Here is a 14,963-nt window from a genome sequence, read left to right as displayed (position 1 = left end):
TGGTCAGGGTGAACATCCAATCTGATTGAGTGAGCCTTTTAAACTTTCTTCATTCTTTGTTCCTTCTTCCTTCTTCTCCCTTTCTGCCCCCCAATCCTCTTGTAGCTGAATGAGATTACTTTTGGCTGACAGTGTTCAGATAATTGTAGATGTTATTATGGAGACTTTTCAATACCCCATGTAATAGTGGCTATAGAAATCTGATTGCTTAATAAAAGGTCTGGATTAGGTGACCTTGAGAAGGTTAGTAATCTCTTTGACCCTCTACTTCTACATTTGTACAATAAAATGTAGTATTAACAAATTATGTGTTTGGAAACAGTAAAAGCTCACAAAATTTTTTTACATCTTTTAATAAAAATTGATACTTGAAAACAATGTTGATTTCTTCTGCCAGCCAAATTAAGGATTCTGAATTGCTCCATGAAAAAGTATTGTAAAGAGTGGGCTCAGAGCAAGAGTGTTTGCTCACAGTCCTTCTCAGTACATGCACGGTAATGGTAATTCTCTATGCGGAGTTGGAAATAAACCACTAGTCACCACAAGCATAGTATAGGAAAGAAAAACTGCCACATTAAATATTACTCCAATATTCTCTTTTCTTCCCAGAGGACTTCAGATCAGAAATTGGAGCCTTCCCTTTCTTGAGTAAAGTTTGTAAACTTTATCTTTTTTCTTATCCACATTCATCAAAGGGAAATTATGAAAGCCACAAACTGAATTTAGGAGGCACTGATTGATGGGGAAGGATAAAAATATCTAATTATGTGTAGTACTTATTGCTCAGTGATATCTATGTAGGCGATATGATAGACGACACTCTTCATAATTTTTATAGAAAAGATTCCAGAACAGGAGAAGCAATTTGGAACAATAATAGGGCCAATGGTGGAAGTAGAGTTATTTTAAGAGTTAGGGGGAAAGCCCTAGAAAATGACCTTGGGAGAATAGTGTAAACTTGAGGTTAGATGGAGAGAGAAGTTGAAGCAGGATGGCTGTAATACTCTGGTTCCCCTTCTACCTCCCATTTCCACACTTTTGTTTGTATTAGAAATATCGTCTCTATTCACTATCCTGTGTGCTTTACCCCCAGGAGTCACTCAGTCACAACTGACAAGCCATGTATTGTTTTGCTCCAGTAGCGTCATTGAGATCTCACAAACTCAATGAAGATCCTGTCTGAGAGGGCAGCTGAGAAATAACAGTCATCTTCTGTACTGTCACCTCCCCCCTGCAGTTGATAAGTCCTAGCAGAGACCATCTGCCAGCTGTGTTTCTGGGTCCCATGGGTAAGTACCCATGTTTTTTATAAGCACCAAGGACACAGTCTACCTGGGCTCATTGGAGGATTGCCTCCTTCCAGGCAGGCAAAAGGGCAGGAGGTAGGAGACTGAAGTAATTTTAATTTCTCTGGAGAATTCATTGCCAGCGTAGGAATTTCACCGGAGAATTCTATGGCAAAAGTTAACGCTTCTACATGTTTTAAGTTTCCCCCAAGAAAATAACATGGCTGAAACAAGAGCTTTACGGGCAGCTAGCTTTCTCTGGAGTCCAGCATCGACACATTGTCATTCACCTGGAAGGGCAGCCTTTGAAGGAATCGCCCTGCCTGGTTCTGTCCAAGAAATATGCCTGGCATGTTGCATCTTGGCTCTTACCACTGAAAATGTGGGCAACAAACAGAGGCAAACTGCCCAACAACCTAAATTCCTTGAGTTTAATTAGGGGATGAGAGAACAGAAGAGGCTAAATCTTAATTCTCATAGCACTTAAATCTTTTCCCCGAGTCACCATGTTTGGTGTGTGTTAATTTGGGGGAAGGTCCCTGTTCTATAGGGATATGCTAAGAGAACATTAAGGAAGGAAAGTGTGTGAACATGGATGTCCAGAGAGAAAGTATTGGAATCCATAGTTCTCTAATGTGTATTTTGGACTTTTTTTTTTTTTAAATTATGGATGAGGGTTGAGGGGGAAAGAAAGAAATATTTATAATACAATGGACTAAAAACTGATTTGTCTAATATATTTTTTAAGAACGAAAGTTCAGCCTTTCAAATAGCTAAGTAATAGTGGTCTCAAGTTCTAATCTCAGATACACCACTGATTTATTATGTAATCAAACCTTAGTGAGCTTTAGTTTGTCACCTACGTGTTTTTTGAGACTCCTTTCAACTCTATAATTGAATTGACTTCATTATTGAGTATAAGCAGTAAATAAGGATACTTAACTCAAAAGCATCACAAAATATGATTTAAATGTGTAATTCTGGAAGTGAGTATGAATCTGGTAAAATATAAAACTAGTATATACATGTTTTAGAGAATCTACAGTTAAGGAAAGATGATACATACTTTTTGCAAGGACAAAGCATTTCCACCTAAGGCCAGCAGCCTTAAAAATAAAAGTAACTTTCAAAACCAAAGTAAATTTAATGAACGTATTTGTTAGTATAAATACATTTGTTATATAAATACAAGTAATAAAATATTTTAATTTCTATATTATATGTATTTTCATTTTCAGTAGAACTGCCCCACCTCGCTTTAGGAAACTCCTAAGGAAAAGGAATGATATGATACCAAAACTTTAGTATGTGGATTCTTGGTCAAAGTGATGATTTTCAATTATGTATATTTATATAATTGTGGATTAACATGTCACTTCTCCATATTTTAGTATTAGCTTACATATATTATGTGACTGTTCATTATGTTGAAATGTCAATTTGCATACTCATGAAAGATAAATACATTTTTTTATAATTGAAGCAGATTTATATTTTTGTACTCTGTTAGGTTCATCCATCATTCCCAAACGTGGAGTTTTGGTTTGCACTGCATGTATCTTCAAAAGTAGAACAGCAAGAGTTGTTCATCACTTCCTTTCCTATTGCTCTGTGATGTGGAGTGGGCCAATCCAGGGCCGTAAGCCTCTGCTTCTAAGGCTCTTATCTCTAACAACTTGCTGAAAGTAGAAGCAGAGTAGCCATCAGAAAATGAGAATAAAGCTTTGTTTTTAATGGTAAAACTGAAGATGACTCCTTATGAGATATTAAATTTTGAGGAAATCTTTTCATAATATTTCGCTTAGTTTTGCTGGATTTAAGTAATCTGGCCTGAAGAAATTATTTCTCTGGGAACCTTTACCAATGGTAAAAAAGCTTTTACCAGATAAATTAGTAGTTTAAGGTGAATTTTTTTTGCCAAGGAAGGATGGTAGGGAAGATTTGAAAAATTATGAATTATAAAGGATGAACTAATCATCTCCAGTCCCAGCCTCCAAAACTAGATATTGTTAACATTTTCACATATTAACTGTCATTTTTTTTTAATTATTATGAAAAATTCCAAATATACCTAAAGACAGTGAATCTGCATATATTCATCATTCAGTCTTAATAACCATTAGTTTCATGGCCAGTTTTATTTCTGAACTGTGAGCCATTTCCCTGTCCTCTCTAATTTCTTTGAAGCAAATTTCAGACATTGCCCCATTTTGTCTATAAATATTTCACCCCAGTTGCTTTTTACATATGTAATTTTAAACACTATAAAAATGTAGTTTATTGGGGAAAAAAACCTAAATCTCCCCTTTGACCTGTCCCTTATCTGAGGTTACCACTTCCATCTGTATACCCCTAGAAATTACTGCAGTGCTTTTAGAATGTGTCCTTTCAATTCATTGTTGAATATAATGAAAGTACATATATACTTATTTGTATGTAGCACATATTATTTTATATTATTTTAAAAATATAGATAAATAAACTATACTTATTCTATAACTCAATTTCATTTTGAGATCTAGATTGAGTCTGTTCTTTAATAAATGAGTCTAACTGATTCATATTTATTGTGAATATGGATATCTGGATTTATTTCACTTCCTTGTTTTGTGTTTTTTACTATGCTTTTTTCTTTTTTCTTTTTTTCTCCACTCCCAATCTCCTTTAGATTGCTTGAGTATTTTGTGTTAATCTTTCTTCCTCTTGATATATAAATTATATATACTCTAATTGATTTTATTAGTGGTATCTTAAATTTTAACATGCATATTTGGTTTATTTTTTTAGTGGAGTTTCAAGTAAAAGCACTTTAATCCTCCTATGAATGGAATTTTCTAGCCAGAAATATTTTTATTAATTGTAAATATTGTTCACAGTTACTGTTGTTTCATTTATATAATGAAAACTACTTGTTATTTGGATCCCACACCTCTTTTTTCAACAGTGGATCTATGTTTTGTTTGGTTGCAACCTGGTGACTCCTCTCAGGTGAGCAAGACAGAATACTTCACAGTATTTTATTCACCCACCATAGTAGGAGCTTCTCTATGCCTTGTTTTTCTAATGTAACTATTTATTCTGTCATATTCTTAATTATCTTCCTGGTCCTATTAAACTTTTCTTTGCTTCTAAGCTCCCTCAAATCTTTTTGGAAGTAGTGTTCAAATGAAGTGAAGGAGGAATGGCATTTTGTAAGTGGGGATACTTGAGGGGTTGGATTGTTTAGGATGTGATGATAAGGTGCTATATTAAAGCAAGCTGAAATAGTTAGGTGTGTTTGAATGGAGCAAATAGAGCCTCGTACAAAGTGCCTCTGGCAAAATGGGTATCAGTGATTGTGATAGTAGGGATGTAGGGACCAATTACACTGTTTCCCTTTCATTGGCTGTATTGGATCTCCCAAGGAATGCCTGCCTCTCTTAATGTCAGCTGTATTCTATGTCTAGCAACTGATGTGTTTTTGCTCTCTCATAACTCTGGCTTGCATGTAACCCATTTTAGCTTTTTCATCCCTTACTCAGCCTTCTATCTTCTCAACTCTTGCTCAACCGGTAATTGGCTTATTCTCTCAATATATCTTATCTTCCCAAGAGAGACTCTAATTCATTTCTACTTTTCAGGTCAGCACTGAGATTGACTTCCCTTGGGTAAGGAGCCCAATCCTGGTTCCTTTGGTTATGGTTGGAGGAGAGGGGTAAAGCATAGTGCACAATAGCATATTCCTTGAAGGAGGGGCGCTATGGGAAGGTTGAAATCTGTATTATCTTGGGCTACCATAACACATTACTTAGACTAGGTGGCTAAAACAACAGAAATGTATTCTCTCACGGTTTTGGAGTTTGAGAAGTCTAAGATCAAGGTCTGACAGTGACAGGGTTTGGCTTCTGGTGAGGGCTTTCTTCCTGGTTTACAGACGGCTGCCTTCTCCCTATGCTCTCACGTGGCCTTTCTGCAGTGCTTATTCTATATATATGAAAGAGAGAGAGAGAGAGAGATATTTTTCTCTCTATTGGTTTTCTATTAGATTAATTCTGTTGAATTAGGACCCCACCCTTATTATCCCATTTAACCTGAATAGTCTCCTAAAAGACTCCAAAATCATTCACATTAGGGGTTAGGGCTTCAACATAGGAATTTTTGGGCAACACATTTCAGTCCAGAGCAACGTAAGGTCCTATATCATAAGGTCCTATTACTCAGCCATTCAAACTCTTGATCAGAAAGATTTTCTAGATACACCCTGACCATTCCTTTTAGTTTTATCATCCAATCAATAACTCAAGCAGGAAAGACGGGATCCATCCTAGACTCATCTTCCTTACCTCCACACTACTAGCTCATGTTACTTACAGCTCTTAATTAATTCCTGAATCTGTCTTCCATTTTCATTTATTTTCACTTTCATCTTTATTTTTGAAAATGCCTCTTACCTGGCCTCCTTATTCCCAGTTTCTCTTGATTTTTGTATGTTTTCCACACCATCATCAGAGTGATCTTTCTAAAACACAATCTGACCATGCCGCTCACTTTGCCAAAATAAATTGCAAATTAAATCTAAACTCTTTAAGAATGGTATGCAGGGCCCTCAGTAATTTGGCCTTTACTCACATCCCTAGCCTTATCACCTCTGTCTTTGCTTCTCCCTCAGCCTCAATCCAGGTACTGTATAAGGAACTACTTGCACTACTCAGAAGGTACTATGTGGTTCTGCCTTTATGTGGGGAGCTCTTTCATTACCCCTTCTGCTTTGACTAATTCCTGTTATTTAGGACTCTGTTCAGGGGTCTGTGACCCCAGGAAGCTTTCTCTGACTCCTCAGTTTGGGTTTGGCATCCCTCTTTTATGTTCCTATATTTTAATTGTCTGTTTGCTTCTTTTTCTTTCATTCCCTTGCATGTGAGCTCCCAGACAGTGTCCTCATTTCCCTCCAATTCTGCCACCCTACCACGTGCCAGTCATGTAGGCGCCCTGTGTATGTTTGCTGAATCGGTAAATTACAGAATTTGAGTTCTTTTCAAACCCCTTGGCCTCCTCTGCACTTTCACTTTAGACAGGTAATTTATCTTACGGTTTTATAAAGGAAGGACAAGAATATCAGTCAACCTTTGAAGTAGGTTGTAAAGTTAAGGTTCCTTGATACTTGATTTTCTTTGACTTTGGGAGAAAAATAGAATTAATACATTTTATTATTGAAGAAATTTGGGAAGATTTATACATGTCGACTTGAAAATAAAAATTGTGTTTATGAATGCATTTTTGATCGAAGCCTTTGAAAGTAGGGGAGAAGTTCGGGAGAACAGATGCTAAGAAAAGGCTGAGTGTTTTCTGTTGGATGACTGCATGATGTTGCTGGGTGCTGTGACGTTTCTCTGCTTTTGGAGCAATAGTTCAATAATGTTTCCCCAAAGTAGGAATTATGACTGAAAGCATTGCTGTCATGGACAATTGAATTCACGACAATCTACCTACAACTGACTCTAACCGCGCCTTTGTCTGCTAACTTCAGGTAGTGCTAAGGCAGCTATGAATGAAGCAAATGCTAAATTTAAATGCAATAACAGATGCTGAGCAACTTTGACAAGCTGCAAGCCATTGCAGCAGGCTCTTTTAATGTTGTATTCCTTTTTCAGTCAGAATTGTTTAAGATAACTAGAAAATTGTATGCATTTAGGGCAGTTTCTCTTCATAGAGTTATTTTTAGCATAAAACATATTTTCACTTGTTGGTTGCCGTATAATCTGCACCAGACAGAATGATTCATTTTATGTTTCTAACACTGATTCTCTACTACATAAAAGCTGTGCCTACACGTTACTAGTACAACTTGTTGAAAAGTAAAGTGATTAGTCAATTAATCAGCTCCTGTTTCTAAATAACACCAAATATTCTGTTTGATTTTTATTCTCTGCTGACACTAGTGTTATCAAACAGTTCGTGGGAAATCTTATGGTCACAGGTAAAATCTTTAGAGCTTTATTAAGGATTTGGCAACTCTGTCATTATATTGAAGTTTTACCGGAAGCCTGAAGGCCTTAAATTAAAAATGATTTTGTAAATTTAATTTTTTTCTAGGCTAATACATACATAGTAGGGTTGCCAGATAAAATAACAGATGCCCAGTTACATTTGAATTGCAGTTAAATTACAGATTAGTTTTTAGTATAAATGTATCCCAAGTATTACATGGGACATACACTAAACAATTGTTCATTTATCTGAAATTCAAATTTAACAAGGCATCCTGTATTTTTATTTGATAAATATGGTAAGCCTATATTTAGATATAAAATTAAAAAAACACAAAAGAAATGTAGTGCAAAGTAAGTATCTCTCATTTTCTTTGGCCCTGCCATATCCTGTTACTAGTGTCTTTGAAAAACTTGCAGAAAATCTGTGCTTTTATAAAATTGTAGGGTGACTTTATATAAATAGTAGCAACATAATACATTGTTCTTCTCTTCCTCCTCCTTTTTTAAAATAAAATTTGACAATATATTTCCACCTTGTGATTTTTATGAGACAATATGGAAAATGCAGTGTAGTGTGATGGAGTTTAGGCTTTCAACTCAGGCACAGTAGGGTTCAAATCCAAGTTCTCCACTCACTAACTGGTGACCTTGAGTAAGACCTCAACCTCTTTTTCTCTGATGTGTTATCTGGAAAATAGAAGAATGTACCAGGCACTGGAAGATACGCTGGGGAGCAAGATAGTCAGAGTCCTCACTTACATGATGTTATGTGTATAAACTGTGCTTGCCCAGTGCTATGGTGCCTAACAAATATTGAATTCATTAGCCATTAATGATAAGTCTTATAGTTCTGAGTGCCAAGCCTACTGGAAAAGATTTTAGGTTCAGTTATAACCAAATCGTGACATGGCTACAAGCAGAATACATGAATAGCAGCTCAAGGGGAACTAATATTTTCTACACAGTTTGAATATATTTGTTCCCTCCACCCCCAGAACATGTGGGATACATTCCAAAACCACCAGTAGGTGCCTGAACCCATGATACTAACCCAATCCTATACATATAGGCATACTTTGTTTTATTGCACTTCCCTTTATTGTGCCTCACAGATACTGCAGTTTTATAAATTGAAGGTTTGTGGCAACCCTGCATCAAGCAAGTCTGTTGTTGCCATTTTTCCAAAAGCATGTGTTCACATTGTGTCTCTGTGTCACTTTTTGGTAATTCTAACAATTTCAAATTTTTCATTATTATTATAACTATTATGGTGATCTGCAATGAGTGATCTTTGGTGTTACGATTCTAATTGTTTTGAGGCAGCACAAACCGTACCCATATGGCAAACTTAATTGATACATGTGTGTGTTCTGACTGTTCTCCCTTCCTCTCTTCCTCTCCACAGGCCTCCCTATTTGTTGAGACATGACAGTATTGAAATTAGGCCAATTAATAACCCTACAATGGCCTCTAAGTGTTCAAGTGAAAGTAAGAGTCACACTTCCCTCACTTTCAATCAAAAGTTAGAAATGATTAAGCTTAGTGAGGAAGGCATGTCTAAAGCTGAGATTGGCTAAACGCTAAGCCTCCTGTGCCAGGTAGCTAAGTTGTGAATGCAAAGGAAAAGTTCTTAAAGGAAATTAAAAGTACTACTCCAGTGAACACATGAATAATAAGAAAGCAAAGTAGCCTTATTGCTGCTGATAGGAAGAAAGTTGTAGTGGTCTGCATAGAAGATCCAACCAGGCACAACATTCCCATAAGTCAAAGCCTAATCCAGAGCAAGGCCCTAAATCTCTTCAATTCTGTGAAGGCTAAGAGAGGCGAGGAAGCTGCAGAAGAGTTTGAAGCTGGCAGAGGTTGGTTCATGAAGTTTAAGGAAGCCGACTTTATGACCTAAAAGTATAAGGTGGAGCAGCAAGTGTTGATATAGAGGCTGCAACAAGTTATCCAGAAACTCTAGCTGAGATGATTGAAGACGGAGGCTACACTAAATAAGAGATTTTCGATGTAGACTAAACAGCCTAAGAGATTTTCGATGTAAACTAAACAGCCATATATTAGAAAATACCATCTAGGATTTTTATAGCTAGAGAGGAAAAGTCAATGCCTGGATTCAAAGCTTCAAAGGAAAGGCTGCCTCTCTTGTTAGGGGCTAATGCAGCTGGTGACTTGAAGTTGAAGCCAATGCTTATTTACCATTCTAAAAATCCTAAGGCTTTTAAGAATTACGCTAAATCTCCTCTTTCTGTGCTCTATAAATGGGACAACAAAGCCTAGATGACAGCACATACATTTACGACATGGTTTACTGAATATTTTAATCCCATTGTTAAAACCTACTCATCAGAAAAAATTCCATTCAAAATATATTATTGCTCAATGACAATGTACCTATATGTACAAGGAGATTAATGTTGTTTTCATGCCTGCTAACACAATATCCAATCTGCAGCCCATGAATCAAGTCATAATTTTGACATTCAAGTTTTATTTAAGAAATATTATATACATTTTATAATGGTATAGGTGACATAGATAGTGATTCCTCTGATGGATCTGGGAAAAATCAACGAAAAGCCTTTTGGAAAGGATTCAGCACTCTACATACCATAAGCACATTCTTGATTCATGCGAGGGGGTCAAAATAACAACATTAACAGAATTTTCCAATTTTGAAAGAAGTTCTACTGTAGGTAAAATGCTATCGAACAGCATTGCATGCTACAGAGAAATCTTTCACAAAAAGATGAGTCAGTTCATACAGCAAACTTTATTGTTATTTTATTTTAAGAAATTGCCACAGCCACCCCAGCATCCATCTACTACCACCCTGATCAGTCACCAGTCAGCAACATGGGGGCAAGACCCTCCACCAACCAGTAGAAATATTAAGACTTGCTGAAGGTTCAGGTGATTGTTTGCATTTTTTAGGAATGAAGTAATTTTTAATTAAGGTATATATGTTGTTTTTTTAGATATAGTGCTATTGCACCCTTAATACACTACAGTATAGTATAAATATATCTTTTATATGATTTGTGTGACTCTTTATTGTGGTATTTGCTTTTTTGTGTTAGTCTAGAACTGAACCCAAAATATCCCTGAGGTATGCCTGTACTGTTTGTTCTTAAACAAACATACCTGTGATAAAGCTTAAGTTATAAATTAGACACAGTAAGAGATTAACAACAATAATTAATAATGCAGTAGAACAATTATAATAATATACTTTGTATTTTTGACTCTCATTGTGTTGAGGGATTTAGTACCGTGAAATGTAACAGCCATGTTTTTGAATGTACTTTGAACATTAATATAGAGAGGCTTACTTTTTATTAAGGATTTTTCTTAAAATCTTGAATTTTAAGAGTGATTGTTTAAACATATATGAACATTGCATAAATGGTGAGTATTACCAATCTTTCTTCATAGACCTACCAGTGATTTCTAAAATACGTAATTCTAACTTGCTCATACCTTCTGTGGACAGTTAGCTAATTTGAATGTCTATAACAGTCTATTCCATATCAGACTTTGTTCACTTTGGGTCCCTATTTCTTCCTTTAGTTTCACCTTATGTAGGGCACAGTCTTTGTGGCAATTTTGAACATTGGAACAGGTAAGAGAATCATAAGGAAAATCTTCTTCCTATGGAGAGGCAGCATGTTGTAGAAATTAAATTGTGGACTCTGGAGCTAGACTGCCTGTGTTCAAATCCTGGCTCCATCACTTACTGGTGGTCTGACCTTAGAAAAGTTACTTATCTTTTCTGTGCCTCTGTTTCCTCAATTGTAAAGTGAGTAGATTGTGTGAGGGTTAAAGGACTTGCTTGGATAGATGTTTCCAGTAGTGCTGCCCCTGTGGTAGACGCTGTGTGTTTGCTGTCATTATTGCTGTTACCGCCCCAGCATTAGTGTCTCCTTGTTACCATATCCACAGCTCCATTCTTCTCCTATTGCACCTCTGATTTGTCATCGTCATTGGCAGGATGAATTGCCCAGAAAAAACCCTCAGAACCTGGCATTCTTCTGACAGGTGGGATCTTGTTTTTTGTACACATTGGCTCTGACCCACTGTTGTCACCCAGGTGTCCTTAGATTTCTAAATAGTGTGCAGATGGGCAAAAAGGGAAGGGTGATGGTAGGGTGGCAGAAGGGTGACAAGGAGAATTCATGGCTGCAGTTGGAGAGAGTGGACTTAATCTCTCCATCTCAGAAATTCTGTGATTACAAATGAGTTTGTTTATAGTTAGAACTGAATCCCTGATATAGGACTATAAGTCATAAAAAGGAACTTTTTTTTTTTTGGTAATTCTTGTCTCTTTGTTAGGGTTATTAATGGTAAAATACCCTGACAACCTCAAAACTGTGCATTTATTTTAGGAACATGAGAGTAGAGAAAAGAAAATGTGAAACTAATTTTTTTTTTTTATCACTGAAGTACAGGGGAGTAGAGCTCTCATTTGGGAGCTACCATCAGTGACTTGCAGCTGAATTGGCTTTTTTTTTTTTTTTTTATGTAACCTTTATAAGAGTTTCTTGGTGGAAGAAAAAGTAATTCTATATCAGAATAACTGACTTGTAGTTGAACTTTTGTACAACAATGTTTTTCTCAGCTGGGAACTGCCTACTCTGTACTTTCTCTGCAGACTCCCCATAAATCAATGAGCTTCTAAGTCCGTAGGTTATCCCCCTCATCATGAGTACTGCCTATCTTTGTGAATCAGTGTTTCCTAGGGGAAAGAGGATAGAGCTAAAATTTTTTGTGCATACCAAGCACTCATGTGCATAATTTTATCCTTTCATTCATTTGTAAACAGAGATCCAGATTCAGAAAAGATAAGTGACTTAACAAGGGCATATTGCTAGTAAGTGGTCAAGTTGAAATTTAAATGCAGGTCATCAGACCCTCAAATCCATGTTTTTTCATTGTTATCATGATTCCTCCTAGGCTATTTAGTTAAATACACCTTTGTAGACCTGGGCTTCCTTATATTGATGTAGGTTTACTTTTATTTTTTTATTGTCAGATATTCATTTTTTTTGATGGTAGATACCTAATAGTAGGCTGTTTTATGAAAGAGTATTATATTCTCCTTATAAATAAGAATAAAAAATGTTATCAATTTATTTTTAAGATGTCCCTGTATTAGGCTTCATGAAAACAGGCAGCGTCCGGCATTGGAACGCTTATCTATATGGACTTAACATTAATCCTGAACACACATTTCATAGTTATGAGTTATGCTGTGAGCTGGAAATTGGGATACTTTATTTATCTCACTTAGCACAATATACCCAATGACTAAGTTTATTTTCTAGGAAACTGAGGCTGAGATGATAGGCTCCTTGTTAAAGGCCACACTGCTATTTAAGTTTCAATTCCAGGTCAGAGCCAGTGCCCTCTTTTCTTGACACCAGGGGACTTTTTAAAACAAGTGCCAGTAGTTGAGCAATTCGACATTTAAAATGGAGTTGATGTTTTAAATAGTGTATTCTAAATTGGGATAAGGAAAGTCAATAAGTACTGTTCTCTGTTATTACACAGAGCTAATTGCAGGGATTGATGTTCTGTGCATCTGCTCGTCTACATCACATGCTTCCTTTTTTGCCAAACGTATTTTGTGTTAAAGAGGTAACGGGGCAACTTGTTCTTTCTCAGAGCAATACCCTGTTTCACCTTCCAGATGAAGAATGAAGAATGTGGTGGAAGATTCCTTTTCTTCATTGAAGGAATGACTGACTGACTTCTTGATGACTTAGGGTTTTCTGTGAGGCAAAAAGGATAGATGGAACTAGGGTGATAATTGTGCAGAATTGTTGGGTAAAAAGTTTGAAGATGGGTTAGTGATGTGGATGTTGGCAGTGCAGATCTGTATCGAATACTTCAAAGAGTCTAGTTAAGATTGTTGTAGAAAGATGAGATCTTTGTGGATTGAAGGAGTTGAGAAGATTCTTTTGAACAGGAAAGAGAACATTACAATCAGAAGGGTATTTTGAAAACCTTTGAAAATCCTAATACTGTGTTTTCTTTGATTCAATTTTTCATCCATGATTTAAAGTATTCTCTTCCAGAAGTTCACATACTGCTTTTGTGTCACAGTTGATGTCTGATTGGTATGTATGTTTGTCTCCCCAGTTAAGACTGAGAGCCTTTGCGGGCAGGATCACATCTACATTTTACATTTTTGCCCACAGAATTTCTTATGCAGAGTCAAGTAAGCTCCTTATTCTGTGGTAAAGGATCTGTAAGTGAATCCAAGATTACAGCATTCTGTATTGAGAAGCTCTTAAGGAAATATATTGGAAACTTCTACTGTCTTATTGGGGACATTCTCAAGTGTCTAAGCAGAACAAAATGGAATAATGAGGAAGCCAGTATTAGGGTACCTTGAGTGGAACAGTGTTGACTACAAATCCTAATAAAGATTTTCAACTAAAAAAACAAAACAAAACAGAATTTATGCCTTTTATCTTACTATGCAAGTATTATGGGCAAATTATATATAAGATAATTTTGAATAAGTTTTAAAATGTTTACTTTTTTGCCTATGAAGAGAACTATCTTAAGTTAAATCAGCAAGAGTTTAATGGTCAAAAGAATTATAGTAGTATCAAGTGTTTTTTAGAGTATTTAGTTTTAAAATATAATTACAAAGTTCTGACAAAACATAACCATTTCATTTTATTTCTTTTCTCCTCAGAGTTCCTCTTCAATTGCTATTTTTAATCATTGTAGGGAAGAACACTGAACTTTGAAAAAATGTTGGAAACCATTGGTAAGACTTACTCCTTTCTGCCTACTTTTATAAGAATTGAAACTCCTTCCATTGGGATTTTTGATATATTATATTATTTTATAATATAATATGTTCTACATGGCAATATTCTGTCTATAGTAACTTAGATTTAAAAAGTCTTTACCACTGGAATTGTACTAGGGTTATATGTTTCTGTATTGGGACAGTTGCATCTGAAGTATTAAAAAACACATCATTTGTAAGCAAAAGTTAAAACATATGAGATATTCTTCTAATTATAGATTTTAATAAAGCTTAATATAAGCCCAATTCTGATGTATGAACTCAATTCTCGTTAATGTTTATTTCTGGATAACACCTGAAATTTTAACAGTATTTTTAATACTGAAAGTAGATTATTACTTTTATTTGTGGCAGATCAAGAACTACTGAGCTCTTGCTCTTACTTGATAAAAAGAACAATAACACTTAGGCTGACAAACTTCATGAAAGGCAGTTTAATGTCTACCTGAGATAATTTAGATTGAAATATCCAAATTTTCTGGACTCGTGTTCATCCTTTTCCCCCACTACTCTTTAATTTTAGAGAAACCAGTTTGCAGAACTGGTTTACAGGTGTATCAGGTATCTTCCCTACCTGCAATCATCTAACAGTCTAGTCCCCTACCTATTCCTGGTAACTCTTTGGATAGGACTAATGGGAAGTGTCTGGATTTCACTCAGGCACCTTGATGATTATGGCTGAAAATTTGACAGCTTAGGGTTATGAGGTGTGGGGTGAGAGTCAGTGGCAGTGAAGGGAGAAGGCGCTGTTTTGTGATCATGGAGATTATTACTGTGACCTTTTTTTCCTGGCACTGTGCTGGTAATGAAAATTCACAGATGTCCTTTTCATTCGTCCTCCATGTTGTACTCAAGACGCATACTGTAAAGACTACTAGTCCA

General features: G+C 35.9%; 1 protein-coding gene across 15 annotated transcripts in view; it reads left to right on the top strand.

Moving 5' to 3' along the window:
* The window catches only part of MPDZ (multiple PDZ domain crumbs cell polarity complex component), a 165,712-nt gene that overhangs the window by 13,220 nt on the left and 137,529 nt on the right, over positions 1-14,963 (top strand). For all 15 annotated transcript variants that reach the window (XM_069476493.1, XM_069476491.1, XM_069476487.1 and 12 more), the window contains one exon: positions 13,962-14,036. In XM_069476493.1, the coding sequence (XP_069332594.1) occupies positions 14,021-14,036 (16 nt within the window). In that variant the 5' untranslated portion in view covers positions 13,962-14,020. The remainder of the gene's footprint in view (positions 1-13,961; positions 14,037-14,963) is intronic.

The sequence above is a fragment of the Eulemur rufifrons genome, chromosome 7 (genome assembly GCF_041146395.1).
Source record: "Eulemur rufifrons isolate Redbay chromosome 7, OSU_ERuf_1, whole genome shotgun sequence".
Classification (NCBI taxonomy): domain Eukaryota; kingdom Metazoa; phylum Chordata; class Mammalia; order Primates; family Lemuridae; genus Eulemur; species Eulemur rufifrons.
This window is presented reverse-complemented; position numbering and strand designations above follow the sequence as displayed.